This window comes from Acipenser ruthenus, chromosome 25 (genome assembly GCF_902713425.1).
Source record: "Acipenser ruthenus chromosome 25, fAciRut3.2 maternal haplotype, whole genome shotgun sequence".
Classification (NCBI taxonomy): Eukaryota; Metazoa; Chordata; class Actinopteri; order Acipenseriformes; family Acipenseridae; genus Acipenser; species Acipenser ruthenus.
The window spans coordinates 25351929-25369570 of NC_081213.1; the positions used below are offsets into that span (position 1 = coordinate 25351929).

The 17642-nt window shown below is 36.8% G+C and overlaps 1 protein-coding gene across 4 annotated transcripts; it reads left to right on the forward strand.

Moving 5' to 3' along the window:
* The first annotated feature begins 526 nt into the window (after window positions 1-526).
* Window positions 527-17615, forward strand: cfap92 (cilia and flagella associated protein 92 (putative)). Of its 4 annotated transcripts, none has more exons than XM_058999830.1 (18): window positions 528-807; window positions 1103-1498; window positions 1861-2066; window positions 3804-4023; window positions 4708-4839; window positions 5485-5569; window positions 6943-7103; window positions 8436-8588; window positions 9290-9474; window positions 10382-11286; window positions 11811-12005; window positions 12336-12636; window positions 13303-13467; window positions 13829-14041; window positions 14966-15119; window positions 15293-15504; window positions 17018-17202; window positions 17464-17596. In XM_058999830.1, exons 2-18 carry the CDS (start codon window positions 1186-1188, stop codon window positions 17594-17596), a joined length of 3918 nt encoding a protein of 1305 aa, XP_058855813.1. In that variant the 5' UTR covers window positions 528-807; window positions 1103-1185. The 4 variants fall into 4 exon arrangements, with proteins under 4 accessions (XP_058855815.1, XP_058855813.1, XP_058855812.1 ...); XM_058999829.1 differs by having other exon boundaries at window positions 1149-1498; XM_058999831.1 differs by having other exon boundaries at window positions 803-894; window positions 1149-1498.
* Window positions 17616-17642: the final 27 nt, after the last annotated feature.

Consider the following 17642-nt stretch of genomic DNA (forward strand, 5'->3'; position numbering starts at 1 on the left):
TTATTCAGTGAATAACAGACATCATGATACACAACAAATAAGATGCCATAATGTCAAACACAATGTTTTAATAAAGGCTGCAATGCTGTGAAGTATAGTAGTGCTTGTCAGAAATTATTTAATAAAGATTTCAGAACTATTCCATACATTTATATTCGTCCTAAATTAAACGACTATAAAATATACAGATTTTGACATCATTAGAGTAGCCTTGTCATAGTGTGTTAATTTAAATATAATGGAAACGTTTTATTAAAATAAAGTTAACCACTATATCAAGTTATAAAACTTAGGAACGTAGGCAATGCACATACACACGGGGAATACGCGCAGTGAAAAAAAGTCACTGTCACTCATATTAAATTCAGATAATTTCTGTCTCGGATTTAATAATTGCAAAAAGGGAGAGAGAGGCGCGTTGCAAAGTCTGTTTAATCAGTCACCTTTCGTGGAATCCCATTGTCACCCATGTTGCCTTAGCAACGTTTATAGCAACAGCTAGACGATTTACACGAATTATTCCGCCAGACAGGAAGTAAAGACTTTTTATTATACAACAAATCCAAGCATAGTGTAAAATGTATAATAATTAAAATCCTAATCGGTGTTTAATCTACATAAGCAAAACGTTTCCAGAAAAACTCTGAAGGCGCAAATGGTTTGTTTGGTGGAACTAGATGGTGCTGCTGAAATTGGCTGAGCTTCTCTACGTTGTTTGAGAAGTTATGCGGCTAGTTGCTATCGGAAAGTTTGATTCGTGGTAAAAAGTTTTGCAACAATTCACCTCACCTGTGTGAAGAAGGAAAGGTAGGCACTGCACGCAGCCTTGACTGGACGAGTTCATAACAAATAACATTCAATCTTAGTCAAGAAAGAAAAGATAGTAAACAGAAGGTAAAAAAAAAAATGTTTACAGATTCGCAGTTTATGTAGATTACAATAGTAGGTTTTATTTGTTTATTTGTGTTCAATTCCTGTCAAAAATGTGGTTTGCACTGAGTGATTTTTATAATTAAAGATACTTGGAGTGGCAGTTGTACAGACGTAGTTTTAAACAAATTATTTAAGCATTTAATATATAAATATATGTTTTACGTTCCAGATTATCCTGGGCTTCTTTCTATCTGTCGTTCTGTTTTTTACACCAGAAGCTGCTGCTGCTGTCCAAGGAACTCTGTATTACAAATGGAGTCCAGTGATGCAGAAAAACCGCTGCTGTCTGAGGGCTTTAACGCCGTAGCTTCTCCGGAATTCCAGTCTCCCATAGAGTATGACAGTGGGATAGCTACAGATGATGGGGAGCGAGAGTCTGAGAGGGAGGTTTCATTATCAGGCAGCGCAAGGGGAGCTGGTGGAAGTCCAGCACCTCCACAGTCCGAGTCCACGTCACAAATCCATGCACAAGTGACAGAGAGTTCCATGCAAATAATTAATGAACCATCCGGCCCATGTCATGTTGTTACTTGTACAGTGTCTTTTGCAATAGCAATTCCTAAAGGTATGAGGCACTATATCATTATATAGAGAGATATTTTAATGTTTTTTTTTTTTTTTTTAAATTGATTGTTAATCATTATACTGTGTGGTTTTTAAATTAAAAAACAAACAAAAAAAAAAAAGTTTGCACTGCTGATTCTAAAAGGAATATATAAGTGAAAGAACTGTGCAGACATGCAGTGGTCATGCTGAGTTACAACGCTCCCTTTAACCCATGGTGGTAACTCTAACATCAGGTTTCTGTTTTCTGGTGTCTCGACCTGCTAGATGTCTCCTGCCAGAAGAAAAACATATGTTTTACTAGACACCTATTTCATGACTGAAGCCGCATATGAAAATAACATAAATGTCTTGTCTCATCAGGGCAAGAAGAGCAGAGCAGTGAAAGCAATGCATTAAAGAAAGGAAAAATAAAGGAAAATAAATCCAGTAACACAGCCGAAGCTCCCAAAGCTCAGAGTTACTACCACATGGAATACATACTTCTCCCAGGTGACCCCGAGCCAATGAAAGTGGACATAGTGATGTATGGCATGGCTGCAAAGATTTTCATGGAGAATGAAACTATGGTAAAAAAAAAAAAAAATCTGCAAGGTTTTTAGTTGTTTCTTGGACGAAAACAAAAAAGTTGTCATTGTTAAATCTTTTGTGCAATGAAACTTTTTTTTCGTGCACATTTTTGAGTACTGCATGTTGATATGAACTTGACATCTTGTAAAGGCTTAAACAAAGAAAGACAGAAGGTCTGTCAATGTTTTACAAAATATCAAAAAACAACTCGGGTTTAGACAGCAGTGTTTGGATTCATGTTTTTTTATGCTAGTTTTCTTGTAACATTTGCTTCGTTTTTCTGCATGTCTAATTGTTTTAATGTGTCTTTTTGGACAGAGAGCAGACCCAGAGGTTGGCACAGGGATGGAACCTACAAAAAAATGACACAGTGCTTAGCCACCCCCCCCCCCCCCCCCCCCTCTCTCTCTCTCTCTCTCTCTCTCTCTCTCTCTCTCTCTCTCTCTTAAATCCAGCCTCACAAGACAGAATTTTTCATATGCAGTACATTATGTGTTGCCGTACAGGGGGGGAAAAAAAGTTTTGTACAAAAAACACAGCTACATTTATTTTGCACTTTTAAATTTCCATTGCAAGTGACTATAATAACTTAGAATAATAAATGCAGGTGTTGCCATAAGGAGATTATTATCTGTGATTGCTCCAGTACCCAGGTTGTTTGAAAGCCTTTAGTTATAAGAGAGAAAAGGCACAGATCAAATAGATGTTTAACCTCTTGGTTGTCAGGTATACATTGGTGCATGTCTTTAAATAATTACTTGAGCTTACTGAACCAAAAGTCTTGTTTTGAAGTTTCTTATGGGCAGGATCAGAGAAACTCCAATCTTAATGTTTACAATGGATTAACACTCTTCCTGCAGCTGCGTGTTATGAAGATTTCTGTTTACATTTATTGTAGACTTAAACCTTTTCTATTAATGTTCCTCAATTCCAAAGTCTAAATAGTATTTACAGTATATTTCAATTATACCCATTATTTTTATATAAATAATATAGAAGAATGTATGCTAATGCTAAATTATCCAGTTTTTGTCAGACATAGACTAAGTCCTTGTTTTTAAAGTATAGGACAACTTGGCTACCGTATTATTTTAGGAAGTAGTTGTTTTGTATATGGTTTAAAATGGACTACTTGAAATTAATTGGGGAAACACAATGTAAATTCAAATCTATATCAATATCAATTGAAAGTGCATTTCAAATACAAATACTTAATGAACTGCAGTGAGCCTTAGTGGCACTTAATTAGCTGTGTGATGAGACGTGTGCATTGTAGGATAGTGTTGTATCTTCTCCCCTTTCACAGTTGACAACAACACTGCAACTGAAAAGTCATGCTAGCTCTTTATCTCTATATAAATGTTTTAAAACATTGAAGACAGGCCCTGTTTTGAGTTACTGCCTTGGAAGATTGTATTTCTACTAATTCAGTTCCTTTTGAAATTAAGCTGTTTGCAGATTTATTCATTAAATTGGTGTTCTAGAAAAAAACAAAGTGCTTGTAGCCATGGCATCACATTTTGCACATTTGTATATGTAAACATTACACTTTATTAAATGGTAGGCTTTTTATTATATGTCCTTATAAGAAATGTACATGAAAAATGTTAATAAACCTCATCCCCCAATAGCTGTCAATACAAGTGTATAGCTGTCAATGGCATGAAAACGTCGATCATCAGTATTTACAGTATTTGTTATGTACCTTGCTTTCATTTACTGTATTTTCTTTTCAGGTTGTAAAACCATGGCATGAAGGAAACCTGACATGGCTTTCCTGGAGCCAGTCAAAGGAGATTAAAGTCAATAAAGAATTATTGATCAGACTTACCTCTCACAAAATAGTCTTCAAGATATGGGACACTAAAGACAGATTGTCTACAAAGGCCAGGTGTGACAAACCCAAAGCCTTCAGACTACCACAGGGAACAAATGGAGAGGACCCTGAGAATGTGGGTGAGTATGTTCTTGTTGAAGCATCGATATTGGAAATGCGGTCTTCTAGTCCAAGTGTGACCCAAAGGTGTGTTCGTTTGGCCAAGGAAGGCCTTACAAAATGTAACCTACTAGATCAGTGAACTGAAATGAATGATTTGTTACTCTTCGGACATTTCACATGTGCATTTTTAATTATATTTTTTATAATCATACATATTAATTGTGGTTTAGTTTTACAAAGATGTATTGCTGGTAGTTGCCCTGATATAGTATCCAAGTGCCATTGAGCATTGTACAATTAGCTTTCTACACTTAAATATCTATTTTCTCTGAGAGTGTTGTGTGCGATTTCTGAAAGCCAAGTACTGCAGGCACTAGGCTGCATCACAATCTAATCTGTTAATCATTATCAGGATCTGCTGGGGGCTTGCGATTCAAAACTGTATTAGATTATCATATTGAGCACATCATATGATTGGTAAGCTTTTAAACTATGCACATTAAATGTAATAAAAAATCTAATAAAAAGCGAAACCTTTGTTTAAGAAGCTAGAAATGACTGTTTATCAGTGCATTCGTTTTGTACTGTCTTGTTTAAAACTTGTTCACGTCACATTATTATTTTATTCTTATTGTATAAGGTACATTACTATTTTAATTTAAGTTGTTAATAACAGTGTTTTTTTGTCCTTTTGGTTTTAGGTGGTGTAAAACAACTGATAATGAAACACAGAAAGCTGTTTCGTAAGAGTCAGCCAAAGCCAAGCTTCACAGGCAATAAAGATAACAGCTTTAGAGATGACAGGAAAGTGTCAGAGTTGAGCTTTGAGACAGGTAAGAATGTGTTTGGGATATTGTGCGTATTATTTGACACCTTTCAGTTGTCATCATTGTCTACAGCCACTCTTTTTCCTTTCGGCCATAAGTTGGTTTCAATTGTTCATAGAATGATCAATAGTCGTATGGGACTTTTATGGGGAAAACCCCCTGATATCAGTCCTTGGTCTCATCGAGATCCTGGATATAGCAAGGAAGCTGTTTTACTGGAGGTTGTTTTAAAAACAAAATTGTGTCACCTACATGGTAGATGTACTTGATAATGACCAGACCAAATATTAAGGTACACTATCATGGGTCTTGAGTTTCAGTTACTGGAGAATATTTCTGGTACATTACAAGTGCTGTGTTTCACTCCTTAACCTTCTGGAGGAGGATGAAGTAAATTCCTTTCAAAATGTACCAGTATGTGGTTTTGAACTTCATAGAGACCAGCTTTTTTTTTCTTTTCTTTCCAATTTGAACTACTTACCTATTGATCTTCACTAACTTTTCCCCTGATCTTGAGTCTTGTTCGCCAGCATCTCTGTTATGTTGTCAGTAATACTTGCTGTTATTCCCAACCAGTGTAAGTCCTGCTTTGTTACGTTTACTGCATAAACAGTGAAGCTGTCAGTTCTCTTTTCTGTACATTTTTTACAGGAGAAGTTGGCATTGCCTCTTCCCTTACTGGTATGCAGACTGCTTTATCTGTCGCTTCAGACGCAGACGACAGTTCACCACAGAGGTAAGGAATTTTCATTGTTTACAACTAGAGAAGTCACTGCTACACTTGAACTAGGCTCAATTCACTGGTCATAATTACAGCCATCTGTTTGTACTGAATTTGTCATGATTACACTCCCATTTCAGAGCAACTCAACTTTGACCTCTAACTTAATAACTCTACCAGATGTTTAGGTTCTCAGTATGCAGTTTGCATCCCATGTTATGGACTGTGTTTCTTTGTTTTTTTAACTTTAAGATTGTTCAAGATATTGGGTTCAAATTGAATGCACAGTTATCAGTGTTTCTTGTATGTGAAATAGTAAATTACCTGTATCTGTTTAAATACTGTAAAAAGTGACTTGGGCGTCTAGCACTCAAACTGGTTTAAGAAAGTGTTAATTGTGCTCATTCCCTCTATACTTTGAGTTAGATTAAAATGTACTGTTGTACTATTTGTATTTTTCTTTATTTAACTGAGAGCACATATTGCTGGCTTGAGAGCAGATCGTTCCATAATTTAGGGGCCCTGTAACTGACAGATTGCATGTAAGTAGGGGCAGCAGTGTGGAGTAGTGGTTAGGGCTCTGGACTCTTGACCGGAGGGTTGTGGGTTCAATCCCCAGTGGGGGACACTGCTGTTGTACCCTTGAGCAAGGTACTTTACCTAGATTGCTCCAGTAAAAACCCAACTGTATAAATGGGTAATTGTATGTAAAATAATGTGATATCTGTATAATGTGAAATAATGTATAATGTGATATCTTGTAACAATTGTAAGTCGCCCTGGATAAGGGCGTCTGCTAAGAAATAAATAATAATAATAATAATAATAATAATAAGTAGTGTGCAAAGACGGGTTATAGTGTCTCTGAATGAAACAACAAACAGCTCTGGTGAAACTCTTGTTTTCCCCACATAATATAAAACAGCTGATGTTGACTCCTACAAGCTAAGGGAAAATTACTTTACATCCTGTCAACACTAAGTTTGGATTCTTAAATCACACTGACTTGCACATGGTTTAATTTTGTAATACTTGTTTGCATGACATTGGTGATACTAGCGAGAGTATAGCTAGTAAAAATGCAATGTTACTCCTGCACTTTATATGGTGGTACAGTTGCAAATGCATCATTAAAATAAAAAAGTTCTTGAAGGAATTGCATACCAGAACATTATTTTCTGCTGTCTGTGTTAAATCTGAACACTGCCATTGCTACAGTGCTGATAATTGTGTTCCTGAGCATGTTCAAAAGTAGAATTTTGCAGTACTTTTGTTATGTGAACATTGGCTGTCCATTGTGGTCTTATGTGAGACTACCAATTTTATCTGTGACCTGAAAGATGATAAAATATTGATCTGCTTTTTCTCTTCCATTTTTCATCACACAGTTTTTTGGGTGAGCAAGAAGCAGCTGTGCTTGATACCAGGACTGCTAAACTCAAAGCAATCCCAAAACAGACTGTATCTACTACAAGTACTGCAGCACAGAAAAAGGCCCTTATCGATCCATCGCCTAACTCAATAAAGAAAAACAGCAAGACAGTGCTCAGTAAGTATTTTTTAAACACAGGGATTTGTATGCTTACATCTGGTAGCAAAGCAAGTACATGTTATTTTAAGTTATGTTGTATAATAAGTGGCTTAAATGTTAGGCATGGAATATACTGTATTGTTTTCTGGGTAAGAGAGCTATTTCCTCCTGTGATTGTCACATTTATATCCTTTGTGGGTGGTGAATAAATGATATCCACCCCCTAACCTTGAGATATTATGCTGAGAATAAGTTTTAATTCCAAACCCGTAAAAGAGATTTAGTATTCAACAATCGTGTGGTCTTTTATGCTATGAGTAAGAGGAACGTTTTTGCAGGGTTGCAGGGGGATTTGAGATTGTTAGATTAGGCAAGATTATTAAAGTTTGGTTCCTGGAGTGAGCACAACTCCCCTCTGGTGTTTTCTATTACAGAAGAAATAAAAATGCCTTTTTAGGGATTTAGTAAACTGGATTACGTGAACCCCTGATGATTTAAATTTGTTAGATGTAGTATTTTTTCTCATTGTAATGGTGGATATGCCCTGGCAGGGTGATCCACTATAAAGCATTAGTCTTGTAACTAAGTTTTGATATGCTACCTTGTGGGATCGATTGACATACACATAATAAGACAGTAGTTGTGGGGAAGCAGCTTTTGATGCAAGCATCTTAGGTTATTTTTATAATACTATGTGGTTTTGAAGTTTTGCACCATGCTCCACTCATAGCAATATGGAGTTAAAATCTTGCGATGTCTAAAATTCTACACTTCACCCCCCTTTTTTTCTTACCTTAATTGAATTGCCCTATTCAAATATTGCCTCACTGCTGCGACCCTGCCGAACCTAATTAGCGGATCTCCCTCCTTAACCCCTTGGGACCGCCAAGGCCAATGCCGAGCTCTCTGTGGTTCACTACCCAGTATCAGCACCTTGGTGGGAATGAGATTCAAAGCACTCTCTAATGGCTCGCTCTACTCTCCAAGTGGCCGCGGTTTTACAAGCTGAGCCACGAGGGACTCCCCAACATGGAATGCTTTTTATACCAATTTATTTTTTATTCCACTTAGAAAAAAAAGTGCAGCAAACTTTGCAACTGGTACAGAAGCTTAGTAAATCTATCCTCTTAACAGTACTGCTGTATATATAACTGTTCAAGAAAGGTAGGTGTTCGTTTTCATGACAAGAATAGCCTTTCTGAGACCTCCTTAAAAATACTAAAACAAGCAACATTTTTCAAATAAATAATTCTTGAGGTTGATCATGGTCAGAAATGTGGTTAGGCAAGATTTAAAAAACAAAGAAACAACAAAACAAGATAGTTGTGGATTTGTTGTGTTGCTTAACAGTTTCAGGTACAGTTCCAGTTAAAGAAAAGGTACCATCTTCAGGCAGAAACAAGTATGTGCGCAGAGGAGCACAAGCAGCACTGTCAATGACAGGACTGATGAAGAAGAATGGCAGTGCATCAGTACACCTGGACCCAGTTCATCTGCTTGCAGGTACCTGTATATTCACTACTGGTTGTCCTAACAATTACACTGGTGTTGAAGCTAAAGTCTGTTTGGGTGGGGTCTAGTGGTTAACAGGAAAAGCATTTAATTGTTCACACAGGAGCATCCTTATTTTATGCCACTAGTATTTAAAACAACTTGGGGGCACTCCATCCAGAGTCCAGAGTTATTTTTTCTAAATCTGTATTTTTGAAATTGTATTTATTATTTTTAAACATTTAAAGCAAAAAGTAGTGGTCTGGTTTGAAACTCTCGATTTCTATCGTAACAAATGTTCCAGCAGAACAGCACATCCTGCAGCAAATTAACAACACATGTTACACTTCCTGAATCCTCCTGCCTTTTGTAAGAATGTTTAACGATGCTCATGTAGAGGCTGGTCCTTGCTGCAAGACTTTGATGTTTGCTTGGGGGTGGGGGGGTAGTGCTGGAATCTAATTGTCTACAGACTGGCACCAGATTTAGCCAGTCTACTTCACTACTTTCTTTTGATGTGTTTTCACTCACTGCCACAGTGGGTGACCTTGATGAGAAGCTTTTCTTGTGAAAAGCAGCCCCAAAGTCATAAATCGGAGCCAGCCAGACAAATATATATATATATATATATATATATATATATATATATGTGTGTGTGTGTGTGTGTGTATTATAGTAAAGTTACATTAAAATGATGAACCTTTGTTTTTCAGGAAATAAATCAGTGACAGATTGCCTGTATAGTTTATCTCCTGCAATCCTGGATGGCTTTTGTACTGTTTCTATTGAACAGCCACTCATTTCGGAGGAACTAAAACAAGAATTGAACCCTCTTGTTATCAAAATAGAGTCTTGCACATGTTTGCCAACACGCCCGGTTCCTATTCATGAACTGAAGGTACTTTTTCTAGAAAAGCATTTCAAGGTTAAACATTAACATTTCTATTATTTTTTAATATTCAATCCATATTAAAAAATGTGTATTTTTTAAAATGTATGTATATATATAATTTTTTTTTTTACTAAACTTTTGTAATACTAAATAATACTTTATGACATGACATCAACTTTTGTATCTTCTGCTGTTGTTTTTTATTACTCTTTTCTCCCATGTGGTTTGAAAACAAACCTGACTGCAAGCCACTCCCTCAATTCTATTTAATGCAATAAAATATGACCATCTTTGTAAATCACTTGTATCACAGAGTAAAGGTTGGTTGACTTTAGACAGTCCATGTAAATTAATATCAGCATGGCGGATTTCTTTGAAATTATAACTTCCCCCTGTTTACCTACAAATCTAAGTAATCACTGTCAGATTTATTGTAGTAAATCAATAATACAGATGCTTTATTAGAACATTCCTCAACTGAAATGGAATAAGCCTGCCTTAGTAAAATATATTTATCCTAAATGCAAAATCACTTTGGGCTGTTATTTTTGGTACGCCTACCGAACATCTATAAAACATTCCATATGACTTTGTTTCCTCTTTGAAGTTACAAATCAAAGCCAAGATTTACTGTGTATTAAAATATTATACTACACAAATTCAAAACATTCAAATAGTACTCTCATTGTTTGTGCACTCATCTAATTGTTTATTCAAATATGTGATTCATAAATACATGTTGAGAAACTGCATGTTTGGAAGTGCATATTGAGGGACCTGCATGTACATCAGTAAAGTCAAGCGCTGGTGTTTTAAATACTGTATATCTAGAGAAAAGCTTTACGTATTGTGAAACTTAGTTTGTATATTTAGCACCTATTTTTGTTTTCATGTGTATTGTTTTTCTTTCTAGGTAAAATGTGCTCCAGTGTATTGCAGATATCAATTTTATAATCTGACTGACCACAGGACTGCAAGCCGCGAACATGGGACACACGTGTACTTCAAAGACGTCAACGTTATTTTTACAGGCCTGCTGGGAAAGGGAGAATTCCGAGAGTACCTCCGCGGAACTCCCATTGAGATCGAGATCCACGACAGGGACAAGAAGATGGAAGAAACAATGAAAAAGTCAGCTTTGTTCGGAACTGAGCCCGAAGATGCAAAAATAAGCAGTGTGGGCCTTGTGAGTAGCCAGCGCACAACCCACAATCCATTTACAGACAAGGATAAATTGTACAATCCGTATGGCGTTGCAAAGTTAGACCTTTCTGATCTGTTATATGGGGAAAAGCGTTTGAAAGTGACACTGCCCATTCACGCTTCACCACTTCCAGATCCTACAGGCATCCGTGGTATTGGAGGGTCTGGGAGGATTGTGGGATATCCCGGTTCTGTAGATGGTCCACAGGACCCTGCTTTGCCGGCGGGACACTACTTGGACTCATCCTCTCAGCTCAAAGTAACTGTTGAAATAGCTTGTCCACTACCTCTGGAGTCGGAGGTGATTAAAGGTCAGATGTCAGATTGTCCATTTGGCCGTATCATTTGTATCTTTGATAGTCTAAACAGCTCTGCCCTCAAAAAGCTAAATTCAGAGATATGCAGGATCAATTCTGCAGCGCTTCAGCTGGACTCCTACCCTGAGCACTTGCTTGAAGCTGCTTTTAATTCCTATAAGCTGAAACCCCAGCAAAGGGAAAGCACTGAACTAGATATCGTCACAGGTTTTCACGTTCAGGATGATGAAATTCACCTTTTTGTGCTCGAGGGGCTGAAGCATAAAGCAATTCAAAGACTGTGGGAGAATATACCAAGGTAGGATTTTTTATTTATTTGCATGCAAGGTAGAGTTGCACAGTATAATGTAAGTCTTTACCATCGTGCTAAGTCCAGTAATAAACATTGAATAAAAATACAAACCTGGACACATTGATTTTAAGAGAGACCCATCTTACAGCTAGTGTATTGTTTGAATTTAAGAACACATGCTATTGTATGTTATACAATGATTAATTGGTGCTCTCCAATTTTTTGGGGAAATATTGTTCATAGTAGAAAGGCAATGTAAAACAATACTAATAGTGTTTTGCATACCTCACAATTTTACCAGAAGCGAAACTTTGTAATCAGGACAAAGACCTTGAAGTGAAAGTAAAATCTGGTGATCAGATTCCTAAAGGTTCCTAATCAATTAATCACCACTTTATTGTTTAACTGGATGATAAGGTAACACACAAATTCATGCATGTTTTTTTTTTTTTTTCAACATGAGATACAGTAGAGGTTACAGGTCTCTGGCATGCTTATATTTCTGTGCTTGGGTGCTTTATAAACTACAGGTGTGACAGTACCGGGGAAAGAATGTTGAAAGTTCTCTATAACTCTGAACTGTGCTTCCATCGGCGCCTGTACGCTAGCCTGGATCTCAACCTCTGCCGTGTCCATCTCCACAAACCTCTCTCTGATATAATGAAGCAGCCTCTGCTCTATGTCAGGGATATGGTACCTCAGGCGTGTTTCCAAGCTTTGTCAAGGTACGTACATTTTTCACTGTGATTTTAAAATCAGAAGCGTGAAGGTACCACGTGTGCGCCTGTGTATAGTTTGTTTGAACAAAAGTTGCTTTTTGTAAGTAAATTAAGAAAAAGCAGGTTCTCCTTATTATTATTTTTTTTTAAAGGTACCTGGGCCAGATTATACACGTTTCAAAATTTCTAAAATCCACACATTGTGGTCCGAACTTGAAAAATATGAAAGTAATGCTTTTATGGGCAATGCAACCACACCTTACACACCATACACTATATTGTTCTTTGCATTTTTTTTTCTATTCATGTGAATATTATATACATTATTTCTTTTAGATTGGATTTGATTTGCAAATTAAACAAGCTTAAAGATGTGACGCATTACAATCTGTTCCCATCATCTGAGATGATTCTGAGAATGAGCCAAGAGTTTGGTATTCCACTAAGAAAAGCAAGTTTGGATACTATGAATGACTTAAAGCTAACATCAAACCAGTCCGCTGTGGAACCATCATCTCCGGACTTCAAGTCAACCACTCAACTCAACCCATTAGATAATTATAATGAAAAGTATGTGGAATGGAAACAGAAAATTAATATAATGCTTGAGGCAGGGATCGGCAAAGACTTCATTCAGGTAGGTGTTAACAATTAAACTTCTTAGGAGTAGTTAAAGGAAAAAAAAAACATTTGTTTTAGTGCATCATTCATTTTTAAAGGCAATGTAAGTTAAGGCAGACGTGTTCTGGATATTCTGTTTTAATGTCTCAGACGTGAGGTTAGACTTCATGTCTCATTGCTGGAATGCAAAGGGGTCATATGTCTAATACTTACCTGACCTTCAAGCAATAATACTGTGGTTCTGATATTTGTATATTGATCTGTAATTGTGCATGTCATGCTACAGTCAGGGACCCACATGATATATTGGTTCAATTGGAAAAGACACTGTTCAAACAACCCTGTGCATTCTACTCACCATGCCAGTGCATAATCAGTAATCTTAGACTATGAATAATGACAGCATTAGTAAACTATATTAAAGTATGAACATTTAATGGTTTGCCAAGAGTGGAGAGAGAAGGTTACTGGAGTTGCTGACAATGACATACAGCTGTGTCTACTCCTGTCCTATCATGTTCATAACATTTCCATATTTGCTCTCTTAACTTCTTAAATATCACGTCATCGTTTGCAGTCCTGTATAATCAACCTTCTCATATATAACGTCTTCATAATGAACCTTCCTCCTGTGTTACAGCTTTCTGTTTTTAATGAAACGAAGCATTGCTTTCTGTTGCAGGATAATATTCATTGTGTGCATCAAGCTAGCAGGAAGTTACGAAGAACAAAGCCTGATACAGTTGTGGCTGTTCCTGCTCCGGGCAAGGAGGTCCACAACTACAGCTGCCAGACAATGAACTCCACCGAGCAGGCAAAAGAGCTGCTACGGAGAGAGATGGCAAAGGTTGGTATCGACGAGGGGAACTGCATCGAAATATGGCAGTGTTTCTTGTGTTTTGTACACTTGTACTGCTGCACATTGGGATTGCAGTTCAGTACTAGGCTTAAAACTCATGCAGTGGTTGAGTAAGGCATTCAGTTATATTACACTATAATAATATTTGATGGGCTCTGTCTAATTTAGTCTGCCATAGTTTAGTCTGCATGGTTACATTTACTTTAATACCTGTTTACACTTAAAAAAACAAACAAAAAAAGAGCTTTAATTATCCCAGTTTTAAACGTTTTTTTTATTTTAGAATAGGGGACACTGCAATCATTACACTGTTTTCCCTTCATGTTTATGTTTGTGATTTACCCATTAGGAGCCATCAAGGAGGTTCACATACTGCCAGGAGTACCAGTCAGCCACAGTGAGTCCTGTAGATTTCGAGGATGAATTGAAAGAGGCTGCTGCCAGATCAAAGGCTGCCTGGCGTACTTGGAACGGCTTCACATACCCGGGATTCAAGAGCAGCATTGAGTCTAACGAGCATGAGAGAAGACCTTCTGAAGCACGCGCAGAGGAGCTGAAAAAGGTACTGTCAGCCCGTCCTATACGGTTACCCAGACAGATCTATATTCGGTTTCACAAACGTCTTTGCAAAACAGGAATGTTACTTTATGGGAATTCCTGAGTATTTATGCAAAGGGATAGAGTTTTACAGCAGTTTTGTTCCCAGGGTACAAGTGTATGAAAGAGTTAGAGCATTGGTGGGGATCAAGTAACACATAATGTGACATAACTAATTCAGAATGATTGATAATTCCAAAATGTTATACTGAAGCTCTTTAATTGTTTATGTAATCTAATCATCCTATAATTAATTACCCTTTTAAAATCTGTTTAAACAATTATGTTGATTGCTTGAAGATTGTTGGATAATATAACTAATATTGAGGGTGGGGGACATTTTTAGAATATGAATTAATTAAAAGCTGTGACTCATATAAATTCATGTCCAACTTTGAAAACTGATTTATGGATGTAAATCATTATAAGTTATGTTACCAGAAAACCACCCAAGTTTGAAACTGAAGTAATGCAGAACACTGTTCAAAACACTTTTTCATTCTTTTTTAAAAAAAAAACCCATAAAAAATATCGCCAGAGCACCCAGATGCAGTCAGGGAGTATTGTCTGAGTGCGCACCGTTTAGTAAGCCTATTATTATTATTATTATTATTATTATTATTATTATTATTATTATTATTATTAATAATAATAATAATAATAATAATAATAATAATAATAATAAAAATGTGGAAAACATCCATGCAGTTTTATTATTTATTTGGTTTATTTATACTGTAGTGCATTTCCTTCAACATTGAGCCACATGATCTCTGCTCAGCTTAAACCCATTACCTGTTACCTGTATAAAGTCTGAACTGCTGGATCTATCTGTTTATAAAGCGTGCTGTTTTATATTGGTAATGTCTTAAACATGACCTCTTCTCAGCCTTGGGAGGAAAACATCCTGCATGCCAACACTTGTGCACCCACCTTGCTCCGGGACAGATGGGAGTGGAGCAAACGACATGTTGATGTAGAGCTGTACAAGAAGCCCCCTCTCTTCTTTGGTACCAGACATCCAATTACAATACACTTGGCAGGTAGGGATGCACAAGAACTCAACATTATCGATAAGGCTTTCTTGTTCCCCATGTATTGCATTTTAATTACATTGTGTAGAATTATTTTATTTATATGTTTGCATGGAGGGTTATTGCAGCAGTGTCACCAATACATTTATGTATTGTATATTTTTTTTATGCATCACTTTCAGGAGATACTTTGCAAGATGAGCACCTTGCATATGCCCGGAAGCAATACATCAATTGGCTGAACAAAGTCATAACTGAAGATAGTATGAAATTCTACAGGCGTTCCACAGAGTCTGAGCTACACACAAATGGAGCAAAGCTGGACAGGCTGCAAGGACTGCTGAAGGATAAGCCAAGGAAGCATTCGCTCAGGAATCCGGGAATGGTCCTGAAGGTAACCGTTTGTGTGCATCTGGATGAAATACATTATACAAAAAAAAAAAAAAGGATTAATAGGTACCATGACAAGATGTAGTAGATATGATTACAGAAATGTATTGGTTTTATTAAGTACAGTTTACATAGTAATTGAATATCCTTTTTTTTCCATGCTGTTGTCAAACCTTTAACCATGTTTATTAGTTGTAGGTTAATAAAATTCAATCAAGCTATTGTGTCAGTTAGAGCAAAACAGTTATGGCATGGAATTCCCAGGTTGGAGTCCTTGGGGAGTTTCTATGAGCTTGTGCTTTTGCAAGACATCACAGCAAATTATAGTATCTGTAATGTGTGTTGTAATTCGTTTGACTAAGCCCAGGCCAGGAGTAATGTCTTGTTAAAAATAAAAGTAAACATCCAAACTAACTAAATAAATCCAAACGGCACTAAAACTTAAAATCCCATAGCATTCAAGGATAAGCATATAACTAAAATCATTACAGGTGGTCTGAACTAACTCGGTTTGATCCCCATTGTGTAGATTTCCATTGTTAGAGCCCTTTGTGCATTTAAATGACAGGCCTTCGGGCCCAAACGTTGAACGTCAATCAAACTTGATGTAATGTAAAAGAAAATCTGTTTGATTAACATATAAAAGATAACCATGGCTGGGCGCAGAAAGAGCAAAGCAAATATGTGACCAAAACCATGAGAAAGTCCTGTAATTATTCAGGCTGTGTGAGGTGTTTAGAAGAGTCAGCAGAATCTTGTCGTCCTATGAACAAGCCTTAACAACGAGGCTGGTATTTGCTGAGCAGGACTGAATGTTTTTTTGAAGCTCAGTACACATTTTCTCAATTAAAAAAAAAAAAAAAAAAATGCTGTGCACAGGGATTTTTGCCATAAGCCAAAACTTCATTGTCACTTTACAAGCTATTCCGTTTGTTTATTATAACACTTGTGCAGATAGGATAAATACAGAGCTAAGCCAACATATTACCTTATTGCATCCTACCATCATACTAGTATGTGCAGCCAACACAGTGGTTGGTAATTCCTTGACATGGGCAAAACTGTTCATTAACATCATCCTGCTACATTTTTTTAACAGAATTCAAATGGCATTAAAAAAGCCAAGTTTAAATTATCACCATTACAGCCAGTCTATGAAACGTCCCTCCCAAACTCTTACACAGTGGTCCCTGAAGTCCTGTGTCAGGCTATATTGGTAAAGCAGTGTGGAGTGTTTTTTTTTTTGTTAATGTAAACTTCTTACCCTTTTCAAGTTTAACCATTTTAATCCTTTAAAAACAAACAAACAAAAAAAAAAAACACACATACACATTACTGGCAATGCAAGTTATTTGGAAAGGAGTATTTCCTGGTAAAATTAAGTATAATATGTTATGTAATCAAAGCAGCATCTGAAAAGCCTGTTGAGGTTTCAAGTTTCAAAACTGCTGGCTGCAAGCTTTTTTTTTTTTCTCTCATGGTTTTGTTTACTTATTAGTGCTCTCTGTCATTTCCAGCCCATTCCTGCACTGTCAGTGATTCAGCGTCCATATGGCTCAGAGTCAACTGGTCCTGTGGAGCCTACCCTTGGGTTTACTCCAGGTTTACATGATCAGCATAGCCTGAACTGGGAAGCCAACATAGTCCCTCGCTACAATATGGAACACAAGAAATTCCAGCGTCTCAAAGGAGCAGATTTCACGTAACACATTTTTCTTATATGAGGATAGTTTCATGAAATGCAAATAAGTATTTGATTCAACTGTATTAATCTTAAATTGGTGGTGGTTCAGTTTCTTTTTTTATTGTATATGGAACATTTCTGTTACTACTGGTTTGTTTTAAGGGGGTTTAAGATGGGGAACGGCTGTGTGATGCTACCAGCATCTTACAGATCTTTTGGATTCAGTTGTTGGGATTCATTCATCATTGTATTCTATTTTTTTTTTTTTATCTTTCTCAGGGCCTATTGCAATGAGCACCAATATCTCTATAAGCGTGCAGCTCAACCGCTCACTGAAGAGGAGAGGAAGACGACCCTGTTTCAACACGAAAAACCTCCAGCTGACACAGCTGCTGCGAGACCCCATCCATAGTAAAACACGATAGAGGCAAGAAATGACAACACAGTTTCAATGCATA

Excerpts from the sequence above, each read along its gene's own strand:
- cfap92 (XM_058999830.1), top strand. The coding sequence starts at position 1,186 with ATGGAGTCCAGTGATGCAGAAAAACCGCTGCTGTCTGAGGGCTTTAAC. Across the intron at positions 2,067-3,803 it reads TCATGGAGAATGAAACTATG|GTTGTAAAACCATGGCATGA; the intron begins GTAAAAAAAAAA and ends TTTTCTTTTCAG. Across the intron at positions 15,120-15,292 it reads AATTACAATACACTTGGCAG|GAGATACTTTGCAAGATGAG; the intron begins GTAGGGATGCAC and ends CATCACTTTCAG.